Genomic DNA, 25,751 nt, shown 5'->3' on the forward strand with positions numbered 1-25,751 from the left:
AGACAATCTGTATTCTTAGTTATGACATCATTGATTTAGTTTAGGGAGTAAATAGATTCTGAGAGGAATAATGATTGGTTGCCATGGCAATGTGGCTGAGAGCAGCTGCTGATTCGTTCTTTGCAAACAGGGTTTTGCGTGTGTAATCCAGGCTCTGCATGAGAAGCTGTGGACGTTTCTAGTTCAGTCTTTCTATGCTGTTCGTCACACAGAGGGATGGAATTTGATGAAAACACAGCACAGGGAGCAAGTTCAAGCAGGTATTGTATGTGCCCATGAAGACATTTTGTTTGTGCATGTTTATGACGAGGATTACTGGAACTGCCCGTGGTTTTTCAATGCTGTTTCTTGTGATAATTTGCTGGCTAGTGTAAATACTACAAGCTCTAGTTTATGTATATTGTCAATACAGCATTTAACAGTAATGATTTGCTACTGAAATGCAAAACCATTAGTAACATATTAACGAAAGTAGCTAAGCCCTGCTTAGTAAATAGTCTGTATTTATTTAACTGCATAGCCTCATTTCTCATGCTGCATTTTGCAGCGTTTAATTGGCCTTTTGTAAATGGGGAGAAAATGTGAAAAAAAAAGCTTTAAATTGTTTTGTGTTTGAAATATAGCATTACGGTGTTTAACATTTATATCTGTAAAAATAAAATAAACGTATGTTTTGCAGTGGCTATTCTAAATTGCTGGTGTAAATGTAAAACATGAATTATTAATGCTGTTTTTAATACCTGTTCTGTTTTCCTGTCATTTAAAGTCACAAACACTGCTCTTAAATCTCATGTACTTGATGGAGATCAGAGGCTACTTGTATTCATGGTAGCGCTAAATTGTGAGCTTTATTTATGTATTTATTTATTTATTTTTCTGGTATTGCGAGTCCCTAAAGAGCTTCATCTTAGTTTCTCTTTGTCGCACATATGCGGGAACAAAGTGTGAGAACAATTCTACATTTTGTTTAATGAATAAATGTACTGGAACTGGTGCACATGTTTCAAAATAATTCTTAAGTATGGTTTCACTTTAAATAATGTGCGGCACATTTGCAATTTCAAATCCTTTCATTTTGCTCGTACGGCAAGAATTCCTTACAAAAAAAAATATACTGCAGTGTACATTTTAGTAAATTACTGCGATGTCAAATACTGCAGTATTAGTACTTTGGGATTGTTTTGCTGGTCAAGAAAACAGTGTGAAATATACTGTAGTTTTTTTTAGTTACCTTTAATGCATTGAGTGCTTTATTATTTTTCTTTCCTTAGCTGCGTTTGACAAGGGTGACAATAGAAGACTTGGCAAAAAACCAACATTCAGTAGTTCACAGGTAAAAACAACAATTTTTACTGCGACAGAATATATTAATTTTGTGGATCACATCTTTAAATCTAATTACTTTTTTTTTTAATCACTCGCTTAAGGGTTGTATAACAGGTTGGTCAAGTATCCACTTCAAAATTAAAACAGACGCTATTTACTGCATTAATTCAAAGTTTATATACAAATTATTAAAAGGTTTTTAAAAGCATAAAATCTTAAATCAAATGTATAAATGAAGGCTCCCATAGTAAAAAAATAAATAAATAAAAACAAAAAAAGGGAATGATCCTCACATTTGAGAAATTGCTGATCAAAGCTTTAGACTGTGAAAAATGAATGTTTTAACCTCCTAAAGGCTTATTAGGCAACCGTTTCTTTTATCACTGTACTAGTTGTTAAATCTGTTAAACTTCGTACATTCAATGACAAGCCTTTCAACTAGAAGTCTTTTCAGTTTTCATTTTGAGGACTTTCTGTAGAACATAGGCATGAAATTTTAGTAGCTCCCAAAAAACAAATGGATCCCCATCATCCAGAAACCCTTTCCTTTGTACCTGCTTCATTGCAACAGCGGTCCTTATATGCAGGGAAAGTGGCTTAAACCATAAACACAGCTATGACCTGGAAGCTCCCTGCATCTCATATTATACAGTATGCTAATAGGGGAGCTGGAATTCCAGTGCAGTGGCACAGCAGTAGAGGGTTTGCTTCACTTGCTTTAATGTAGTACTGTTTTTCTCGTGTCAACTTTTTCTGAATGACAGATTTATATGGCCTAAATAACATGTATTGCCTTCAGTTTACGGCCTCCGAACATTACAGATTTTTGACAAAAATCAGAGTTGACAACAGAAAACCAGAGTGTCGAGTGAGAGACTCTGATCCGCTCTCTGTAGAGAATTTGGCATTTACGGTTATGAGTTGACTTTGTTTAATTTTGGATTTTTTTTTTTTTTTTCCTGCCCTCAGCAGCATATAAAATGTCCTCGGGTTCATCTAATTACATCTGAAAATCCAAAGCAAAGCCCCCAGGTGGGGAGGAACGCACGAACACCCCAGAGTCTCTTATCGAACAAGCCAGAGAAAATGAAGTCTGATGGGTTAGGAGCAGCTGGATACACTGCAGCTGCTGGCAGGGTTACCTCTAACAAGGCTACAAAAACGAATCTTTCCAAGGGAAATGACAGCAGTAAACCGGCTAAGGATGACAAACCCACCGACAAGAGCTTACCTGCAAAAACAAAGGCGGCAGCAAAGGCACAGCCTAAAAACAATGGCAGTGCAAAAGCAGAAGGCTCTGCCGGCAGCAGAGATAATACTCCCCCTTTGTCTGCAAATGGACCGAGAAATGTGCCAAGTGGGAAAGGAATCAAGGATCAGGATAGAAAAATAAATCTGGGTGCCAGGCCCAAAGCTCCTGCCAGCGGCGCTGCTGGTCAGACTAAATCAGCCAAGCCTGCAAAGACGTCTGTGGGAAAGGAGCCCCTGCTGGCACACAAAGAAACAAGCCCCCCCAGCAAGCCTGAACCCTTGAGTGCAGGGGCATGCTCACAGGCTGCTGGAAGTGGTGCCCATCACCGGAAGGAGAAGACAGCTGGGGAAGGAGACAGTAGTGACATAACATCAGGGAGTGCTTCCCCGCAGAACAGCTCCAGCAGCCCAAGAGATTCAACCACAGGTTTGTATTATTATTATTATTATTATTATTAGCAGCAGTAGTAGTGCTAGTAGTACGAATCATAATATATAGTTCTATTTATGTATTCCTTAAAAAAATAAGAAAGCCGAGTAACTGTGCTAATGTTACATTCTTGCCCTTGGGTGTTTGATTCCCTGAGAATCAAATAGTAATACTTTAGGATTATGCAAATCTCCTGCATATTTTAAAAGTGTTTAAGCATATAAATCCCCCTATAATGCACTTGGATTGGCTTCATGCCTGACTACACAGATGTACTGCTGATTGATTGATTGTTTGTTGTTTTAGGGTTTATTAATTTCATTGCATTCCGTGTTGCGGTGCCCATTACAGTTGGATGATAGGGGTGAGCAAATGTTTGTATGGCAGGCATACAGCAACCATGTCCTTTAGGAAACCTCAACCCCAAGCTCCCCTGAGACCCCCCGTGCTGTACTGACACTGAACTGAACTGTGCCTGTTATTATAGCCTCTCCTGGCAGTGCTTGCTTCATTGTTCACCAATTAGAGCCAGCTGTGGAGTTCCTGTCGGCTAATGAACTGCGCTAAAGCCAGCGGAAAGGCTTTTTAATTAGCACCCACATGGTCATTGGCTCACAGTTTGGGATTTGTCTACTTTTGCGACAACCAAAGCAGGGGTGTTGTAATGAATGCACTAGTATCAGATGGGACTTTGACCCTCTTCCTGCAACCACACTGTTTGGCCTCTGTAATTGTGTACAGTTATAGGCTGCATTATTCTTTACATGAAACATTGAGAACTCTGAGTTCTGCAGTATTGGCGTAGCGTATGAAATGCAGTTAGTTGCATGTGGTTTATTACACTCCAGTACTGTTTACATCTACATCGTTTGCATGCAGTGGTGTGTCTCGGGTATGAAAATGTACGCACAGTGCCTAGTTTTATAAAGCACACTTGTGTTTCACAGGCACAAGACCAAAGAGTGCTGTGAAGACAGCCAGCAGGACCTCTGTCCCGAAGACGGTTGATTCCACTAAAACAAACAGGTGAGGTCTGGCATAATATTAAAATGCAGTCTTCCAAACCATAAGAATTCAACATTAATTTGTATCTTTCTTTCTTCTACTACTCAGAAGAGATGGGAACAAAAAAAAAAAAAAAAAAAAACACACAAAGGTTTAGTTAGTCTTTTACTGCTCTCCTGGATCATTTTTGAATGTTCTGTATTCAGTATCTTCAACCCCACTTCGTAGGATTTACAGCATCCTGTGACAACAGTACAGTGCTTGACCTTCCCTAATATTTAGCTTCTTTCCAGCCCCTAGTAATAATCTGTCTGGCTATGTGTGGTTAGAGTTGTCCAGCTATCTCTAAAGATACTCAGACAAGGTTTACCACTGCTCTCCAATAAGAGAATGCCAGACACATTTTTTCTGAGAAAATAACACTCCTTGTCACACAGCCAGGCACGCAAGAAGCTTGTTAAGAAGCCAGCATCGTTATAGTTCAGCTGGGGGTTGCCAAAAATGCTAACAGACAAGGCCATTCCTGTTTTCTTTGTCAACATGTGTGTATTGTGAGGAGCTGTTGTTGTTGCTTTCTTTCAGAGTCGTTATAATAACATGCTTTACTTTTTCAGTGCGGCAAGCAAAACGACATTAAAAGACAGCAGCAAAATAAAACAACCAGCCCTTTCAAATAAAACAGCCACTGAGAGGAGTGTGAAGAGCACCCCAGCAGCTTCTGGGGAAAATCATGGTAAGGCCAGCAGAAGGTCGCACCCATATGAGTATCCACGAAAAGGTACTGTAGCTATAATAGCCAATGTGTTTTGGCAAATGTGTTAACATTAAAGCCTCATTAACAGACTGCAACTCCTCACATATTGATATACAGTATGTGTAAATGTGTTGTCGACCTATACAGTACATATTTATATCATGCACATACCTGTAAACCCAGGTATAGATGTATCTGGTATAAAACAGTATCCTCTCTTTTTATTTAGGACCAAAATCTGTGGCAGCAAGTGCAAGAAAGCCTGTCTCGCCGAGAAAAGATGAGATCAAGCAAGCTGCAAAAGTCTTGACGCCAAACAAAGCACCTAGTGAAGCTCCATTGGAATCTACAAAGAAAAAGACATTTAAACAGTTGAGTGCAGCAAGCACCGAGTTAAAAAACAATTCCAGACCAGCAAAGGTTGCTGCTGGAAGTTCAAAGCATACAGTCGCTGGAAGCAAGAGTGTACCAAAGCAAAAAAGTACCTCTGAACAGCCAGCAGTAAAGCTGACATCTAAATCATTAGGATCAGAAAAACAAGCTCTTTCTGGTCTGAAGAAACCTGCATCAAAAACCAAGGAAACTTCTAATGAAAAAAGTTGTACTTCAAAAAGTGCCGGGCCCAAGCAAAACACTCCGGCAGCTGTCAAAGATGAAACTTCAGGAGGCAGTCACTTGGTGACAGCTCTCTGCACTGAGGAGCTCAACTGCTCTCAGCAATCGGAATCTACTGGTGGTGCACAACAGAAAATGGAACAGTCCGTTGCAGCTTCAGCTTCATGCCAGCAACCTGAGAGAGTCAGATCTCATCAAAGCTTAGAAAACAATCTACATAATTCTGAATGTGTAGCTCCACTAATGGATAAGGAAGATTTTTGTATTCCCAGGAAGAGCAAAAATGAAGCATCAGTAGCATTACTGCATGACAAAGAGGATTCCAACGATGCAGCATTTAAACACACAGGGGACTCAAGCCAGATATGCTCAGTTTTACCTAAGGAGAGTGTGAATCTTGGTAATCAGCTTCAGGGTAAACATGCACTACAACCATCACCTCCAGCAAAGTCAGATACTGCTATAGCTCATGAGACTATGGTACCGAATGAAACCAAAAACCTTGCAAGGGTAATTTTAGAAGATTTTACTGGTGCGTGTAAAACCACCGAACAGTCAACCAGAGTTACTAATGTTAACCTTTCTACAACAGAGCGTGTAGCGTCATCCAGATTCTGTACCAGTCAAATACATCCATTATCACTGAATTCTCCCAAGGATATGGATACTGTGGAAACCCCAGAGAGTCACGAGGACTCCGAAATGCCTCAAGAAGACCCGTGGAGTACACTTCATCAGAGAGGCAGCCCCGAGTCTGACACTGGGAGTACCACCACCTCTTCCGATGATATAAAACCCAGGTCTGAAGATTATGATGCTGGAGGATCCCAGGATGACGACGGTTCCAACGAAAGAGGGATTTCAAAATGCAGCACGATGTTGTGCCATGACTTCCTTGGAAGAAGCAGCAGCGACACCAGCACTCCAGAGGAGCTGAAGATGTATGATACTGGCTTGAGAATAGAGGTAAAACTTAAAGATAAGAAGCCATCTGCAGAACCCTTTCACATACGCTCAATGAAGGATGACGACGAGGGCAGGAAGAGGACACAGGCGTGGGCTCACCAGGAGGAGGTACTCATGGAGGACGAGCCCTGTGAAGAGGAGACAACCGTCGCTGTCATGAACGATCCCGAGCAGCAGCAGTCCTCCTCGGAACAAGAAACTGAGGACGAGAGATCAGAGGCTGAAATCCCACAGGAAATCCTTGCTCCGCAAGACCCATCCCCTCACCACTTTCAGGGCATTGTCAACCTGGCATTTGAGGATATCGCTGAACAAGAGAACGAGGTCCCGGAGTTACAGTCTGCTTCGAGTTTCAGGCGTTCTGTACTGCTGTCAGTGGACGAATGCGAGGAGATGGGATCTGAAGAGGGCGGAGGACAGACCCCACCTCGCCACCCTGCAGACTCCCTCACTCCTTCAGAAGTGTTTGAGGGGGCTGCCCGTGATCGTTCTGAGCAACGGGGTAAATCCTTCTACTCTAGCTACCCCCTGGAAATGGAAGAAGGTTACTTGGATGGGGATAAAGAGAAAGATAATGAACTAGTTAAAAAGGGCAACTGTCAGTCTGGCCCTAGTGATAATCCTCGTGGAGGTAAACCACAGGTTGACATTGCAAAATTTGAACAGAAAAGTGAAAGCCCTGTCCCTCTTACTGAGAATGAAACAGGAAAGCCCCCGGTCCTGATAAAAGCTAATAAACTGCATGACACCCCTAGTGATCCCCCAGCACCAGTGAGTGACATTAGACCTCAAGAAAGACCTTGCCACTTGGATCTACACCAGATTGAGAAATACCGTGATAGTGGACTGTGGAAAAACTCTGCAGAAGCCGTGGACTGTAAGAAAACTGAGTTGCGTCTTAACTTGCAAGAACAACATGTGAAAGGGAGTTCTTTGGTATCAACTGAACAGAATGCTTCCACTTTATCAGCAGGTAATGTATAATGTTAGGATTTTGCCTAAGTAGAAAAAAGCCATTGCTCTGAAGCTAGTCAGTTTGGACAACAGAAGAAAAAAAAAAACATTTTGTGACGGGTTGCACAGTAATGAGTTTACTCAGCTAGCCAGTGCTGATTTAGGGAGGTTTCACTCAAGAGATGAAAGGACTACAGTACCAGTCAGGGACGAGGTTAGGGAGCACAGAATGAACCAAATAGAAGTTCAGTTGAACTATTTTTTCCCATGGAAGATGTTTTACAATTTAGTTTATTCCCGTATATATGATGCTTTAGTAGAGTATAAAGGAATGCCATCTATATGATGAATATAGTGATCTCGCAAGGAATTGGGTTATGCTGTCGATAAAGCAGGGGCGCCAGTCCTCGAAGGCCGCAGGGTCTTCTGGTTTTCATTCCATCTTAAGCTCTCAATTAACATAATCTCATTATTTGTTCAATTTGACATGTTTTAATATTTTTCAAGGTCTTTTACAGTTGATGGTTTTAAATGCACTTGATGCAAGGTACACTACCTGTGAAACATTTTGAGGCTTAAAGAGAAGTGTTAAATGTGTCCAGTGAATCAAATAATTAGACCAATTAAGTAATTTAGAGGTCGGGTGGAACGAAAGCCAGAAGACAATGCGGCCCTCGAGAGACCGAGTTTCACCCCTGCTGTAAAGGAATGTCATCCATATGATGCCTGTAGTGATCTCACAAGGAAGAATTGGGTCATGCTATCTTGCTTCATGATTCAGTTCATGATATTTGGGGCTTTAATCTTAAAACTTCAACTAAAAATGGAATTGTTAAAATAAGGAGAGTTTGTAGTCCGTTCACATGGTTCAAAATACTCTCAGACTTTAGAAGAACACGTAGGCACTCTTCAAACAGAATAGGGCCATTGCCTCTATATTTGTAACATTTATTTGGGCATATTTAGGGCCCTTTTATTTGGAAGCAAGGGTAAAAGCGAAGGCAAATTATCAGGAAGAAATAAAAACAATTTCAAATTCTATAACACCCAACATGAAACAATTTGGTTGCAAATGATTTCAATAATTTAGTTCTTTGCTGGTTTTATACTCTTAAAATATGTTTTGTTTTGTTTTTCTCTCTGACAATTTGCCTTTGTATAGGGCCCAGAATTATTGATATTAAAAATAAATCTGCTTTGTGACAATACTATATTTATCAAAGTGAACAATGCACTTAGTATCTTATATATATAAAATATAATGCTATATTAATACATTGCTCTTCAATTTGAGCATAACATATAACATTTAAAGGCCATGATTTGTATTTGTCATGTTCATGCCCTGTATAATCTGGTTGCATATCTTTTGGGAATTCATTAAAAAGTGATGTGGGGAGGAAACAATAGAGTACATTAATGATTTGATTATATTAGTCTATTTAGTTAAAAAATAAAATGAAAGGATCCTTGCTTAAAGTAACTGATGGATAAACCTCATGAAACTAACATTGAAACACTCGGTGGTTTTGAGAAATGTATCTTTTGACAGAATCCCCCCCTTTTTTTATCAACCTGGTTTTAATGCTATGTCAAACCTCTTGCATGCAGGTTTAAAAAAAAAAATTAAAATCCATACTTTTTTTTTTTTATTCTTTATTGTAATTTTGAGTCTTGGTATGCTGCCCAAAATACGTCCTTTTATTCTAGTGTCTGTGTTTTTGTTAAACTCTGGTGTTTACTTTCTAGTTGGTTAGAAACCAAGGATTTTTTTTATGCAAATAATTCTCAAGTTTGTTGCAATATGTATACATCAGCTTTCTGTTGTTTTGTGGTGCCTTAAGCTTTGTTTGTATATTTGATAGATGTGTTTGCTAGTTTGATATTTCATGCTTCTGTTATGTCTCTCTTTTTGCCACTTGTGTCAAATGATACAGCTATTTGTGTAGCAGGAGTGCTTGGCTAATTTATCTCCTGATTCTGTCTACAGATAAAGCTTGCATGTGCAGACTTTGTAATATGTGATCCCCTCATTCCCTATATTACAATACTGAGCCTGAGCCAGCATGAGCCTCAGCCTTTTCAACCTAGTGTAGTAAAACAGACAGGACTCGGACAATACAAAGCCTGTATATGTGGACAGTCAATTATCCTTATGGCTAAACAGGAACAAGATATATTGCTGCCACAAGCTTTATTTGTTGCGAGTAAGGCAACATACACTATAGCCAGATGTGATTTGTGGGTTTGAGTACAGTAATCACTGCTGAACAAAAATGAACTACTATAGTATTGAGAGAAATGGCTTTTTATAATCCCCTATACAATAGTTTGATTTGTGATGTATGCTTTACTGCATTTGTTGCAGTACCAGAGGCAAACAATTGATACACAGAGGGATTTTAACTGCTTAATGTGGACTTTATATATAACTATCATTTCTGTCTATCCCTTGAGACAAAACTATGGACAAAAGAGACTCATTCGGAAACAAAAACGTATTATGCAGTACCTTTTGGACAGCTGCACATCTTTGATAGCCAGTCTCCTTAAATATCATTTTTCTTTAAACAAGACTTTGGTATTTGCTTGTATGCATGCTGTCTTAACTAGCAAATGTTTACATAACAGTACATTTAAAACGATTTGTAAATTAAATCAAATTCAAGTTAGTTGAAATTCATGATTATGTATCAACAGTCTTACTGAAATCAATGTATTAAAATCTTATATAAGAACAGTGGATTTTGATTTTTGTTCCCACTAATTGATAGCTTTATATTTTAATTTTTTGATTCCAATCTGCCAAAAAAAAAGAGGGTACAGATGTTTTATGGGTAAATCTATATTCAAAGCACCTGATATATCAAAAGACTGCTGGACTGTATGTATTAAACTAACATGGGGGGGGGGGGGAATCAGATGCATTTTTACATTGTGTAGTATTGTCAATTATTTCCAGGAGACTTAGATGATTGTGACAGATTGGAACAAACCTGCACTTTTGACTGCCGACCTTCAAAATCCCTTTCTCCGATATTCGAGATGGACGTTGGGGAAGCCTTTGAACAGAGCGCGGCCGTGGAAACGTGCATCGTGGACACACAAGGGGACGAAGACAATCACTTTGCAGAAAGGGACTGGACGCTGCTTAGGCAGCTGCTTTCCGATCAGGACTCCAGTTTAGGTATTGTAAACCATGTTTCAGAGGACCTGAACCTTGCCCAGTATCTCATAACCCAGACACTTGTCCTGTCCTGTGACAGTCTGAACTCTCAGTGTAAACTGCCTGTGGATAAGGATACCTTCAAGAAGTGGGCCGAACTAATGTCCCCGTTGGAGGAGTCCACAGCCAGTATCACAGTCACCAGTTTTTCACCGGAAGATTCAGCCTCCCCCCAGGGAGAGTGGACAATCGTGGAACTTGAAACACATCATTAACTCTATATAAAAAAAAAAACAGGTCTGGATTTACTGCTTCGTGCTGTGCTTTACTGAGAGCTTTGCAGCTTTGATAACCACCTTGGAATACGTAACAGGAAGCCACTTTGACTTAGGCAGCATTTTATTTCAACAGTGGGCTTTATGCTGTAATAGCAGTTGTATCAGGCACATTTCCCACTGTTTTGTCAGTTCATATTTGAGGTACTTAAATTGTTACAAAAAAAAAAGCTGTTTAGAGTGTTAATATTTTTGTATATTTAATGTATATTTGATGTTGCTTAAACATTCATTCATAGAAATTTTTTCTCATGTGTCTGTCTTGATGGTGTTTTACCAAAAAGTAGAAAACATGTTAAGTTCACTGGTTTACATTTAGTGTTGTAAGATTCAATAAAATAATGTATGTGGTGCAGAGTAAAGTGCCAAAGAAGTGATTTGCATGCCTTGCACTATTTACAGCCGGAAGGCCTGCGTTCTCTTTGTTTTTCATAGTTTAAACTGACATCATTAATAAGGGCATTAGGGAAACAGCGCACCATTATTGGCACATTTTTTTGTAAATTGTAATTCACAGCATTACATAAATGTATAATTGTATTCATTTGCTTCACTGAACAGTCTTATTGGCAGTAAGAAAAAAAAAGTCGATGTGGTTTTTTTTCTGTTCTGTTTTAGAAGTACTCTTCAGCATGCAGGGTAATTGATTCTGGTATATAATGCACTGGCCTACCTACACCCTGAACAGAGAGTCCTCTTCTCATCAAACACATGCAAATTATTTTAATGAGAAAGGTAAAATGTATGAGTTTAGTAGGAATGGTGTACAATTCAGTGCTGCATTAAGAGACAGTTTAGTGAAGGGGTTGAAGTGGTATTGTGTTGGATGTTGCACCAGTCTCAGTCACTGCAGAAACATGTTTGTTTTTTTCTTTTGGTTTGGGGGGGTATTATAATTGTCACGGTTCAGGTTTTGATATTGCAGAATGCAGTGCATCATGGGATGCAAATTGTGTTGCAAGGAAACAAGCGCACACAATAGACTTAAAAAAACAAAACAACACCACTATCATTGAATTTACTTTGTGAATAGGGCCCTAGTGTATGCAGGTATCTTCAGCGATTTTCAGAGATGAAATGATTTCAGAGATAAAGGGTTACAAGCAGTGCTCAAAAGATCTTAATTAAACATTCAATTAAAATGCCAGTGAATAAGGCCACCCAACCCTTGTTTAAACTGGAAAGAACAGTGAACAAACACAGTAACGTCCTGCTGCAGTGAAGATTTCCTCCAGCTACTTTGGAGGGTCAATCCTTTCTGCACAAAAAGGTAAGAAACGATTATTGTCTTCAACTGTTAACAAAGCCTGCATGTTCAGGGGATTAAAACGCACCACCTTATTCCAAATGAAGCATAAATGTGAAGAGAAAGCAAGTCCTGATCTCCGATGTCAAGTATTGAAGTTCTGTTTCTTTGCTTAACCCCGGAACTGGAGGTAGTTCATTGCACGTAATTGTGTACATTATAAAAAAAAAAATGGTGTCAATGTAAGTTACTGTTGTTTTCACAGTCCACAAAGAACCATACGTTTTAAGAAAGGCAGTATCTTCCTGTAATAATGTAGATTTTTGTAGGCAATGTTTGTATTACTTGTGTTACAATGTTACTGCTTTACTTGTTTTTCACAAATAAAAATATAAATAAATAAATAAAAACCAGTTCCAAACAAAGCTGTATTTTGTGAACGATTTTACAGACACCAGAATGCGTCACCTATTCCAATTCTAATGGATTAGTACTGAAACTGTTCAACATCCTAGATTTTCAGTAGTATTGCATATTGACATTTCTGCCGTATCAGGGACAAAATGGTTGGAAGATGTGACACAGTGCTTTCCAGTGGAGAAACTAGCTCCCCCCCCCCCCCCCCCCCCACCATCAAGGCTTTATGTTTTGGTATATTGTAATTATTACGGTATTCTGCGCACTTAAACTGCAAAACGTCTTTTAAACTAAATAAATAACACGGAGAAAAACCGGTAACCCCGACAATGAATAACTCTGTGGATGTCCCTGTGTATTTAGCTCCACATTCAGACCTACGTGTGCAGACTGCAAATTGGTTTAAAATGAGCAGTTTTTGATGGCGAATACCTACAAAGAGAACAGAAAATGGAAGACGACTATCATTAGCACAGCGATTCAGGTGACGCGTGACCAAGATAAGCTTATGTAAACCAGTGGCGGGAAAATTATTTAACACTTTTAAAGTATCTTAAATATACATGTGTTAATTTATCCAATTCAAAACTCTGAGGGTGGTGATCCGGTTAGAAAGACTGCTAATTTTTGAGATTCAAATACAATCATTAATATCGCATTTGTATTGATTAGATGTGTGTTCATTTATAGGGCTGCTATGTTACTTCACACACCTATACGTCTCCTGTATTGAACTCTTGAGTACCCTGCATGCAAATGTCAATCCCTCACCCAATCAATGAAGATAAATGATATGTATTGTACACGTGCTAAATATATCTCTACCAATATACGGACCTGCCATCTTATTTGATGGCTCTCTCTAGTGGACGCAGGTAATTCTGCCAGGGAGTATTACTTTCTGACCCATACTGTAGCTGTGAAATAATCTGTTATTTGATAAAGTGTTTCTATCTTTGGATTACAAATTAGATCACCATTGACGTGTGTTATCTATCTATCTATCTCTCTATATATGTGGAATACCAGCTTTTTTGAAAGTTTGCAGACTAAAATGAGTGTCACAAAATGTTTATCCCCACGATCAACAGATGTCTTTGTTTCATCTAGGCATTGCATTTATGATTGTGGATACAGAAGAGTTCCCTGATAACCAAGAAGAAACTGCTGTTTTTGAAAAGATTAAAAATTTTATAGGGATTCGCAGAAACAGTTTTCTTCTTTTATTAGCTTCACTTCACCAAGCAAAAGAATGCAGAATGTTATTCAGAATTCAGCAGATACGTTTTTGTTAATTATAAAATGTTATATATATATATATATATATATATATATATATATATATATATATATATATATATATATATATATATTCAATTTGATACAAAATCACACTAAACCTCAGTCATTAAGAAGTACAGAATATAGTGTAACCCCAGAGCTAGACTGCTTTTACACTCCTTGGGTCATTTTCACAAAACTTTAAGGACTGTATTCAAGACTATATATAAATATTCTTGAGAGGTTACTGTGACAATCTACCTATCTTTTAATTTTATTTTTTATTTTTAAAGATTGCAGTTTTGTATACCCACAACCTTTTATAAGCCCTCTAGTTTGCTTACAACAAGAAAATATGTAAGGGATATTATTTGCTTAAAAATTGTGTGTGGAACAGTACATTCATACAAATATAGTTTAGGTACTAAGTTGATAGGCATGAACCCTCTTCTAGTTTTTGTACATTTAGGAGGAGGTGTAGGACAATCAAGGCTAATATTGGAATGCACCACAGCTAATCGAAACTCTATTTTTGCAGATTTCTAACAAGTAATCTTCCTATCACACCTGCCCACAACACTCCTGAGATCCTAAAGCGCATGCTGACTATTGCAAAGGTGAGCAAGGTAGCTTGCTTTTTTTTTTTTTTTTTTTTTTTTAAACCTTTTCAAAAATCTTTATACCCCATGAGATAAACTTTCATCAATTACAATTGTTTTGTATTGACAAAATGTCTCAATTTCTGTCCTCTTGCAGGCAACAAGTAAACCTCATGTAGACAGTGTTCGGGATCGAATTACAATGGCAAAAGCTCAACTCACTGAGCGAAGTTCTGCTTAGGAAATGCTTCATAACCTACACTTAGGCTGTGAATGAAATCTTCTGAAACAAATCACTATATTAATATTGACTTGAGAATGATTCATAAGGACTGCAGGGGCTACACTGGTTGCAGAATTATATATATTATATTTCCTTTGTTTAAAATCAAATGTAACATTTCAAACAGCAAACATTGTGAATAAAAAAAATAAACAATTGTATTACTGCCAGTTGTCAATACTGTGCTGATTTTACATTTACTAAGAATTTTGACCTTTCAGACAATACAGTATGAAATGCAGTGTGTGTTATTGAAAACTATAGCTACAGTATTATGTTTAAATGTATTTAGAACACTTTGCTCTTTAATACTGACATTAAATGAAAATAAAGTGGAGTGCTCAGTGCTATTAAATCAGAGAAAACTCCTTATTTTATTTTTACTTTTTTTCTTAACATGCTGCTAATTGTAGAAAAACAGACTCCATTACTGTTCTAATCCTTAGAATGGTGTAGGATTTAACACTATTTAAACAACCAACATATCCAGACACAAAAGCCATGACATTAATGTGCCATTTGATCCACTTTTCTTTGGTTAGGGTTTTACTTTCACCTCGATGAGCTCTTCTATTCGGGCCAGGACGCTCTCTATTAAATCAAAAGTGAACATCGCTGACTGCAGAACCTAAAATGTCAAGAGGGATTATTGTTATTTATGGCACAGCTTATTCGTACACATTTCTTAAAAGGTATAGACACTGAAAATATATTTTTAAATATTGTTGCAGAGGAAGTAATAACTTACTTGAAGGTGCATCTCTGGAGTCATATTAGACAGCTTCTCACCACCTACTGTAAGTGTGCAGACAGCCTTACTTTCTTTCGGTCCTACAACAAGGAAAGTGGTTTAACTGAATGCTCAAATTAATAATTTTCAAATACTTCAATACTACAGAGCTACTGAGATTTTTAGATCCGGCCCAAAGAATACGCTGAATTTCAAATGATTGCTGTATGGGTGTGTGGAACTTTGCTATATCACAGTGTTCATTAATACTGGACATTTCAGTGAGGCACTATCACTACTGACACACTTTTGCTTCTTTCTTTACATTTCAATTCCTGATAATTGTTTGAATAATACTGGTTTCATTTAGTATGGTTTTTAAAGAAGTGACTATGTCCTGTATATAAACATACATTCTGGAGACCTGGGTTCCAATTCAGTACATTTCACAAGTGGAATGAGTTTCGTTTTCTGAACCTGTTTCTCCAGGGGACAGCCATCCACATAACAAAGCCACCAAAAATGTCAGCAAATTTTGCATCTCTCTGACCTCTTCTGTTGTTTTCTTTTGTGTTCTTGATCTCTGCTTCATAGTGTGCCTTTGACATCTTCAGTCCAGTGTGCAACAGTTTCAAGAAGTTCTCTTCAATCTTATAGAGTTCTGTCCATATTCCAGTCTAAAAAGAGTGAGAGCCGTTTGATAAATAACGGTATAATTTACAAAAGCATAATGCATCTGTGGAACAGTGTTTGCAACATCTAATATATTTGATAAGCACCAAAACAGAACGTGGAACTGATTCAAGCTACTTAATACAAGTGCATTTTGAGATGCACTGTATGTGTAAAAACTGTACAAACTAAGAAATGTTACGGATTCATAGCTATAGTGTATTTCTAGGATGTATCTGGAATGAGCCACTGTAGCAACTCTGTAAGTTCCAACCTTGGTTAATACACAGTATTTTTCAATTTGATCATATGTGGTGAAAATCATGCCCCCTGATTGGCTGACCACTATATGTTCAAAAGCGATTGGTGATAGCGTGACAATCAGGTACAGCTAAACACACTGTACATATAATAACATTACAATCTATATGGGTACTGTAATCAAATAGCAGTAATAGACTTGTGCATGAACTACCTTCAATCTTGCCCCTCACTCTACCACCCTGTCAATTCGCAGGTAAAGTACATGCATGTGTACAGTATTACTTGTACTTGCTCTAAAAATGTACAGATCAGAACGACTTTTTTTTTTTTAATGTGATAATTCACAGTCACAATATGGTAATACAATCATGATTCTTCTTTCTAAAAACACTACTCATAAACGTCATCACTCACATGGTTTTCCCATTCTTTGTCCCGAATTAATAAGTACCTCAGAAGGTTCAGTGACCCCATAATCCTACAGGGGGGAGGGGAAAAAAAGTCAGAAAAGAACAATTAACTGTTCATTTTCAATCACACATCAGTCAGGAATTTAAATTGCAGTCTATGGGGTGTATTCAAATGGTCTAAATAGGGACAGATCTAAATACAGTAACTAAGAATTAATTTTACAAACAATACAAACTTGTAGCAGATTCTACAGTACTGTAAACTGGTCAAAACAAAACCAGAATTTCATACAGATCATTTTTGACAGAATATATGTGTCTACTATAAAAGTAAACATATGACCATATTAAGATGACCGCTGTGTCAATATGTCACCTCTGTCTGGGGAACCTCACCTGTCGAAGTTCTGAAGCAGGTCTGTTTCAGGTCCTTCGGGCAGAGACAGGACGAGATGTAGAAGAGGAAGCAGCTGTGGTCCTGAGAACCAAACATTACTGTTACCTGGCTGATGAAAGGAAAAAAAAAAACATTACAAAAAAAAAAAAAAATTTTGAAACACATCACATTTGCTTTAAGAGCATTATAAACGGGGGAGAGGGTGGGGGGCACCACGGGACACATCACACATCTGACTAAAATACAAAATAAAATAAATCCCTCTCTACAATGCTCATACAGTGAAGCAAAAATGTAACTTTCAATGAATTAACCATGCATAAATCATCAAACTAAGTGCGAGAAGGACAGCGGGTCAGGTTAGGGGTAAGAGGGAATGGGCTCTCCCCAGGTTTAGCTACCGGAGCGGGGCTGAAGCATTTAGTCTCCAGGAGGAAAAGTAAATACATTAGGAAATATAATCACGTATTAGGCATAATATTTATTTAGTTATAAAACTAATGCTGAATACAATGTCTGTGTTATAAAGTGCCAAGGCTGCTTTTCTTCAGTTCAGATACTGTATCAAAACGGAGAGAAACAGAAGTTAGACTGAGAAGTTGTTTACAGTTTGAACAACACCGGTACTGTATTTACTGTAGAAATATTACATGAATCACTAATATAGGGAATTGGGGGACATGCTGTAGGAGCGTTATACCCAAGGCGTGTTATAATTGAGTTCCTTATAGCAAGGGAGCACTGTATACAGTATCACAAAATGTCCTTAAATACAAAGCATGCCATTTGTAGTTTGTGATAATTTAAATATCATAATATGCAGGTAATGCAAGTATAAACAGTGTTACACAATCATCTTACCTTCAGGGAAAAATCAATCTGATTTTTGATGTTTTTTATAATGTAGCCTTGTACTCCTGCATGTTGACTGATCTTTAAAAGGCACCTTTGACACAAAATAAAGAAATATATATATATATATATATATATATATATATATATAATTAGTATATATATATATATATATATATATATATATATATATATATTTTTTTTTTCTGGTATTAATTTGTTTTAAACATGGCCTTCAAGCTACCTTCTCAAACTAGGATACTTACCCGAACAATTTATGCTTTCCTTCAGTGTCAAATTTATCCATGTACAGCTGAAAGACTGCAAGTGCTTCTGTTCTCTGGAAATTAAACATACTTCTTATACCGTTTCACCATAGGCCAAGCTGGCCTTGTAATTTGCAAGTTTGTTTGCACAGGCACTACAATGTTAAACATACCAAATGCTGTATAGGACATAGCGTCATCACTGTCACCAAGTCCTACAATGAAAAAGGGAATGTATAATTAACAATCAATTTTTTATATATACACAGTCCCAAACCTTTCCAAACATGAAATATTTTCAATGGGCATTGTGTGCTTAGCTGATCTTTATTCTCCACGGAAAATTATATTCTTAAGGCATCTCAACAGAACAATCATAGTTTGATGAAAAACTGTGAATCTCGTTGAAACACAAATAACTATGGACTAGGATGTTTTTTGCAAAGTTATGCTGTTGTGTCATTAAAATGTAATGTAAATTAAGGTTTTGAGAAGTGCAACTCCTGACACAAGCAGCCCACCTGTTCATAGAGACGGATGAATGCTGTGTGTGCAAGGTAACTAAACACAGTGATAACGAATAGAGGTAAACCGTATCGAATCCATTAGTCACATGCTTTAGTAGTATCTCTGTTCTTACCTCAGTTCTTCACTTGAATACTGCAAGTATTAAAGCTGAAGAGCCCCCCCCTCCCAAAAAAAAACAACAGCTATCGCATATTTCTAAAGGCTGTTACTGGTACCTTTTAAACCCTTGCTGAAATGCGTTTACCAGTACAATAAAAACACAACTGTGTTCCTGCATCTGGAAATACCTAAAACACACCGGAGAGCTACAGCCAGGTTTGGTATCTGATTACAAGAGTGCACAAAAAGATAAACAGTGGAATAAGGTAGTTAAAAATAAAAAATAAATCACCCTGGAATCATATTTTACTACAAAACTGAAAACCACTGTGGGATATTAAAACAGAAGTACCTGCGGCACACTAAGAAAGCACTTCACTTCCAAAAGCTGCATCGGGAGGCTGTTGTCTTCTATTCTCTGCAGGCTTTTCTCATACAATTCCTGTGACAGAAAAAGATACTATTTAAAAAAATATTTTAATGGTATTAAAAGGTGACAATTATACATGCTTGCCTTACAACTATCAAGCTTTCTTAGTAGGACTGTTTTTATTCTCATCATACTACTGTATATCATTACTATTTATTATTTGTTTTTTACTTTTGCTTGGAAGAGTAGACATGAAACCGGAATATGATGAACTAGCTGAAGTACCCGTCGTTGCCCGGGGAAATTCAGTATTTCAGGAATGACAAATTGAGGAACGGCAGACTTATGGTTTCCTATAAGTTACCGATCGTGGGTGTCGCACAATGCGCTCACACCTCTTTCCTTTTTATTAAACTTTTTTTTTAGTTTTTTGTCATTTACATTTTTTTTTAAATTTGTGTTATTTTTATTTTAGTTTTGTGGGTTTCTTTAATTTGAAATACACAGCTACTGTAGTGATCCAGCAATGGGGTTACTAAATAAAGTACCCCGGGGGTCAAAATAGCCTACGACCTTCGCCTGGACAGAAGAGGGGGCCATGCAAAGTTTGGTTGCACTGGCTCCTGCGAGGTCCGAATGCACAGACAGACAGACAGACAAACTTTCTTATTTATATATTAAGAAAGAAGAAAGATTAAGATATATGATACTGACATGTAAATGATTAGCTTACCAGACCCTTGGATAACATCGATTCTTCTGAGCTGTCAGAAGGAAAACAATCTGTTTGACTTTTGTTCCTCACAAAATTATCCCTTTCTCCAATATAGGACACCCCAAATGCTTGCAACTGTAAATTTCTTCTATGTGGTATTTATTACTGATATTTCTAATAACCACTAGGGGCAGAGTGTTGCCAGATGGCAGGTTAATTGTTACACTGGTGAAATAGCTGTGCTTTGAGAGAAGACATTTTAATGTATATTCAAAAAGGGATTGCAACATCTATCAAATTAATGATATTAAGGATTTGTTTAAAAAAAAAAAAACAGTACAGATACCTTTTCAACAGGACTTCAATGTACTGCATATTAAACTGAAGAATAAATACAGGGCTGAAACAAACAAGGAAGATTCAGTTAGGTTAGCAAATTAATTATAAATCTAAACAGAAGGTGAAAAAAATCCTCTTATCCTTTCAAATAATTTAATGCTTTCAATAAAAAATTTAAAAAATCACAAACACACACACACACACACACACACACACATATATATATATATATATATATATATATATATATATATATATATATATATATATATATATACAACCTACACACACCCTTATGTAAAACATTATATCGGTTACTTCTATTAAAAATACACTATAGTACTAGGCTCTTCTGGTGCACGTTGAAATGTTTTGGTCACATATACAGTGTAATTATGTAGTCTACTGTTCATAAAAGCTCCTTCAGCAGATCCCTTTAAGTGAGATTGCATTGACTGCTTAGTATTCTTGAGGTGAAAAATAACAACACCTTAAAAACAGAAGTATGCAGGGTTTTCACAGGGATGGTGTTCTTTCAGTTGGTAAGGAATGTTTTTACACAGCAGCATTTTAAAGAGGCTACCTGATTTTATAATCTCCCCTGTTGTTATGCTATCTGACTTTACACACAAACAAACTGAAATATCAAGGTTAGTCAATTAACGTAGAGTCCCTACACATGTAAAACGTACTGCCAGCATGGGAAAACTACATATTACTGGATTGTGAAATAACGAGGGAGAACAGCATATAAAAAGCATTTCATTTTTGCTCTTACCTGAAGACTGTAGGCAATCTTTCAATGCCAATGTGCTGAACAAATAACAAATAGGACAGACAGGCCAGAGACTCCTTGGGGTACTTCACGTCTTCTTCAAGAAACCCCGGCTCTGCCCTCTTTTTTACTAGGTGATGAAGCAGTAGTGCAGGGAAGGACTCCCCAATGCAAGACAGAATTACCTAGTTTAGAGGGGGAAGAAATCACTGCACTGTAGCACCAACAAAAACTACGGTGTATGATTGAAGTAAAGATAGTTTCACCCACTTCAGGTTTTATTTCTATCCATGGAGGGTGCTGTCATGTTTTAACAGCCATTTTAATGCACTGATGAAAATTAATCTACTTACTAGGATTTTGGCAGCAAAGTGTCTCAAAGGGGGGTCCTCTGCAGATCCAGGGACCTTGTTCAGCTGTGATTGCAGCACTGGGTTGCCCAAGCTCTTCATACAGCTAGAAAAGCATAAAACATGAGAGTGACCATCCACGGAAACCACTGGTAGCATACAGTATATCCTAAAAGGGAACAAAACACCTAAAATCTGAAAAAATAGGTTACTTCAGATTTCATATGACTACAGAACGGGGAGACCATCTTATTCCGAGTCATCTCAAAGCTAAGGTAACACCCCAGTGGCTCACAGTAGGAGTGCAGGGAAGATACCTACAATTTCAGCAGCTCAGTTCTTTGCTCATTCTCGGCAACAGTCGCCTTACTCTCTCGACCTCGATCAACTTCATCCACAAACGGCTTGACAAACTCAATCAGGGCAGCGCAACACTGGCAAAGACCATAGACATCGTCCTCTTCTTGTTCTTTGGTGTAGGGTACTGGGAGCTGAGAGATCTGATTAAGAACTGTTGACAAAGACATGCCCAGTGAAGAGGCCTTCTTCTTGCCCAGTTTTAGAAGAGCTGCAATGACAGCAACAGTGTTGACAAAGAAAGTCAATAACAAACAACCGAGACTTCAATAAAAACAGCATAATTTTCTTGCAACTCCCTTATTTGTATGTAGATTGTTTTTTTTTCTCTCTGTGACAAATGATAAAATGATGATGCAATCCTTGGATATTTATTACCCTTTAATATTGTTTTTCATTTGCATCTCTCTGTCGCACTGCAAGGGTTCTGTGGAATGCAACCTAATGACAATGCAATGTTATGACATATGATTAACCACCACGAGGATGAAAAAACAGAAATGTAATACAGTCTACGTCGCCTAATCAGGACACTGATAATCGGGATTTCTGCTTAAATGGGATACAACTCTGGGAGATGTTTCTTCCCAATGCTATTTATGTCATTTAACTGGGACGCCACTTCGTTTAATTGGGATATGGTACTTTCAAATGAACAGAGATTGCTTTTCAGAGCAAGTCAGGTTTGTGTAGCACAGTGCAGGGAGTACATGATTATGCTGTGACTTGCATAAATTGCGTAAACCATGTTGAAGGAGCTAGAGTCTCCTGTGGTTTCTCAGGCTGCTGTGCAAGGAAAACTGGCGTGTCAACATCGCAGGTGCCTCACCTTGTGAAAAGATGCGATTTCATTCTTTTTCATTTCATGTAGAAATAAAAAACAGGGACTAATTCTATTTAAGAATAAAAAAAAAACAATTGACTTGCATTTTAAATGATAATTGAATTGGGGCAGCCACTTATTCTGGATATTTTTACATCCCGATAAAGCGGCGCCGACTAGTGCAATTGGATTTTTTGCGAGTCCCTTAGTTTTAAAACATTAAAAGAACTAAGCCCTCATAACTACACAGTGTGGATGAACATTTTTGCTAAGCACCAAGTATTAACATTACTTTTTATGGCATAGCAGAGTTCCGAAAAAGTATTTTTAAACAGTAAATAAAATAATCCTGCAGTAGCAAATTGGTTATTAAAAAAAATATATATATATATATATATAGTAGTTAAAATTGACTAATTACACTAGAATGACATGCAATACAAAGTCCATTCAAAATGTTATCAATCCACACACAAAGTACAGTATAATCGGTCTGTGCTTGGCAGTTACTTGACTGAGGTTACCTGTCTGTAGGGGCTGCAAAAGCAGTAAGATGGTTTCTGCTATGTTATCCACATCAGCATCTTCAATCTGTTCAAGTAGGCCCACCAGAAGCTCTTTAGGACTACAAACCTAAATAAATAATTAATTAATTAATTAATTAATTAATTAATTAATTAATTAATCCACTATCTGCTTTCCTAGAAGTAAAAGCAGAAAGAATGAGCCACTAGTGACTTATATTTATAGCAAACATCAAGTCAGAAAGTCTGAATTGCCTATTCTTCCATTAACCAGAAAGGGGTGGGGATCTACAACAATTCCATCACATTAGTTTTCAGGGTTTGTAAAGCAATTAGGAAAATAGTTTTAGACCAGCTATGCAGCACATACCAAATATATATATATATATATTTAAACACTGATCTGGAAATTGAACAAATTTGTCAACATAATTTGGTCTGCACTTATCCTCCAGTGGGATACACATAACTCTTGATATAATGCATTGTTTACAAATGTGATTTAGACAAAAAAAAAAAAAAAAAAAACTGCAAAAACGAAATACAAGAAAATCGTAAAAGCATTCGTCCCGCAGTTCAACTCACTTCTAATACGTGTGTCAGTGTGGTCAGGCAATGCTGCAGACTCTCTGCTTCCTTCCTCAGAACAATTTTCACAAGCGGGCCCAGCAGGTTCCAGCCCATACTCTTCACAATCTCCTGTAAGAGGACGCTGTAATTATGACTGGTGACAGTGCCTGCGGTACAGAGGAACTATCCCAGTAGGTCTACCTTATGTAACCTTACCTTAGGTATGGTAGTTCAAGCTAAACCAGATGCATATGACTATTCAATTGATATAGTAAAGTTAACACATGCACTATTATAGAAGGTGGTTTTCATAACCTCGCTAGGCAAGATAAATTGAGGACTGCATGTGGAATGTCCTCAAAAATTACTGTCAGAACCTCAGAAGCAGTAGTACTGTACTTGCAAAGTGACAAAACTGAACTGCATCTCCCCCAACACAATCTACACATTCGCCAGCGCAGCTCCTGCTACACTGATCTTGGTCACTGCATTGCAATGGGAGGCGAGGCACTAACAGAAACGTGCGTTCATTTTCATGCACTGGGGTGACGACAGACAGACAGCCTGATAGATAGCGTGTGAAAGACCTTGTTCTTCTCATCTGTTACGATGTCCAGGACCTCAGCTGTCTTCCCTTCTTCCAGGCAGGACCGGCCTGCCATCTGGAACTGGTCATAGTCTTCCGCTTTAAAGCCATCATCCGGAATCGCTTGCTACAAATAATAAATAGAATGAAAAGGAAAAGCGGGAAAATCGCATGTGTTTAAATCTACAATCACATGCAATAATTAATTAAAATCCCTATTCATCTCCATAGCACACCAGCGGCTGGTTTTACAGACTAGCACTTGTTTTGGACTTCTTTAAGAGACGTTATAGTCCAAGATGAATGCAATCCAGGTCTGTGGTACCAGCTGTGAAACGCTACATTTATGCCAGCCAGCCAGCTCAAAGAAATCTGTCAACAGATTTGGATTTGTTAGGTTTGGCTACTGTATATTATATATAATATATATATATTATATTATATATATATATATATATATATATATATATATACACACACACACACACACACACACACACACACACAACAACCAGGGATCTCTGATTATTAAACTACAGATCAAGCTACAATTACAGTGCTGTGATGATTTTTGTATTTAATTGTACTAGCTAATTATTATATTCACGGTTTGTCTACGTCAAAACATCAAATTCTTCATTGAGGTTAACCTACACATCTCCGTATCACGTCGTGAAGTTGATCTAGAGCCATTTTTACTTGCTTTCAAGAGCCTTTCTTGGACATAACACCTGTAGAGCTGAAAAAAAAAAAAAAAAAAAAAAATGTGTTTGTTTTTTTTCAGTTGCCACGCTCTCTCCCATTCATGTAGCTATATTAAACATGAGAATCTTCTTTGAATCCTACCTTTTTTGTGTCTTTGGTCAGTTCTGTAATATTGTAGGTTTTTTTTAGTCTAGATTAAGTCGTGCGAAGCAGCTCCTACGGAGGTCAGTTTATTCTAGACTGTTCCTAAACCTCTTAATAAACTGGTATTATAGGATTTACTTGACAGACGCTACGTACTTTCTACAGCTTTGTCTTTAGTCAATAGAAGGGCGATTTTTGTTTGTACTACTGCAATAATTATTTTAATGTAATAATTATTTTTATTAAATGAAAATCAGCAATGAGAAAAGAGTAATAAAACACAGCATATCACAAACAGGGTGAGAAATACGCACGCAGAACACTTACAATCACTAATAATGTTGATATCATTGGGCGTGAACACGAAGACTCATTTACAGTAGCAAATTGCTATATCATACACAGTAGGAGAGATTAAAAAATGTGTCATCATTTAAATACAAAGAATAGACACTTGTCTTGTCGTTCGCAGTTTTACTGACTGACAATTCCGACAACACTGCCTAAAATATTGATCAAAATAGGTTAAACAAAACGTTAAATTAATACTTTGATTTCATTTACACACTTTTAACTCGCCAAGCCGAAGCGTGTCTATATAGGACATTTACTCACCGCTCCCTAACCCTCTCTGTTTGACGTAGAAC

The 25,751-nt window shown here is 37.5% G+C and overlaps 2 protein-coding genes across 7 annotated transcripts in view; one reads left to right on the plus strand and one right to left on the minus strand.

Annotated features, from left to right (window-relative positions):
• btbd8 (BTB domain containing 8) overlaps positions 1-12,483 on the plus strand; it is a 28,389-nt gene extending 15,906 nt beyond the window's left edge. Inside the window, exons 13-20 of one of the 3 annotated variants that reach the window (XM_041270484.1) lie at positions 131-260; positions 767-841; positions 1,272-1,333; positions 2,296-3,004; positions 3,955-4,033; positions 4,627-4,745; positions 4,996-7,320; positions 10,264-12,483. In XM_041270484.1, coding sequence (XP_041126418.1) covers positions 131-260; positions 767-841; positions 1,272-1,333; positions 2,296-3,004; positions 3,955-4,033; positions 4,627-4,745; positions 4,996-7,320; positions 10,264-10,742 — 3,978 coding nt within the window. In that variant the 3' untranslated portion in view covers positions 10,743-12,483. The remainder of the gene's footprint in view (positions 1-130; positions 261-766; positions 842-1,271; positions 1,334-2,295; positions 3,005-3,954; positions 4,034-4,626; positions 4,746-4,995; positions 7,321-10,263) is intronic. The other 2 variants (XM_041270485.1, XM_041270486.1) reach the window with 2 other exon arrangements.
• Positions 12,484-14,978: 2,495 nt separating this feature from the next.
• LOC121326884 (glomulin-like) lies at positions 14,979-25,739 on the minus strand. 4 transcript variants are annotated; one of them, XM_041270506.1, is made up of 19 exons: positions 25,720-25,739; positions 24,910-24,994; positions 24,257-24,382; positions 23,685-23,798; positions 23,100-23,208; positions 21,717-21,963; positions 21,399-21,501; positions 21,049-21,230; positions 20,278-20,331; positions 19,950-19,980; positions 19,199-19,288; positions 18,393-18,434; positions 18,220-18,293; positions 17,963-18,047; positions 17,101-17,210; positions 16,709-16,772; positions 15,909-16,035; positions 15,377-15,459; positions 14,979-15,256 (listed from the first exon to the last, which is right to left on the minus strand). In XM_041270506.1, the coding sequence occupies exons 2-19, from the start codon at positions 24,946-24,948 to the stop codon at positions 15,167-15,169; spliced, it is 1,770 nt and encodes a 589-aa protein (XP_041126440.1). In that variant the 5' UTR covers positions 24,949-24,994; positions 25,720-25,739; the 3' UTR covers positions 14,979-15,166. The 4 variants fall into 4 exon arrangements, with proteins under 4 accessions (XP_041126440.1, XP_041126439.1, XP_041126438.1 ...); XM_041270505.1 differs by lacking the exon at positions 25,720-25,739 and adding an exon at positions 25,673-25,710; XM_041270504.1 differs by lacking the exon at positions 25,720-25,739 and adding an exon at positions 25,432-25,709.
• Positions 25,740-25,751: the final 12 nt, after the last annotated feature.

This window comes from Polyodon spathula, chromosome 14, assembly GCF_017654505.1.
Source record: "Polyodon spathula isolate WHYD16114869_AA chromosome 14, ASM1765450v1, whole genome shotgun sequence".
Classification (NCBI taxonomy): domain Eukaryota; kingdom Metazoa; phylum Chordata; class Actinopteri; order Acipenseriformes; family Polyodontidae; genus Polyodon; species Polyodon spathula.

Bases quoted from the DNA above. Each gene is read 5' to 3' on its own strand.
- LOC121326884 (XM_041270506.1), bottom strand. From the start codon at position 24,948: ATGGCTCTAGATCAACTTCACGACGTGATACGGAGATGT. The intron at 16,036-16,708 runs GTGAGTGATGAC...CACTCTTTTTAG, and splicing joins ACAAAGAATGGGAAAACCAT to ACTGGAATATGGACAGAACT. The intron at 15,257-15,376 runs GTAAGTTATTAC...TTGACATTTTAG, and splicing joins CTCCAGAGATGCACCTTCAA to GTTCTGCAGTCAGCGATGTT.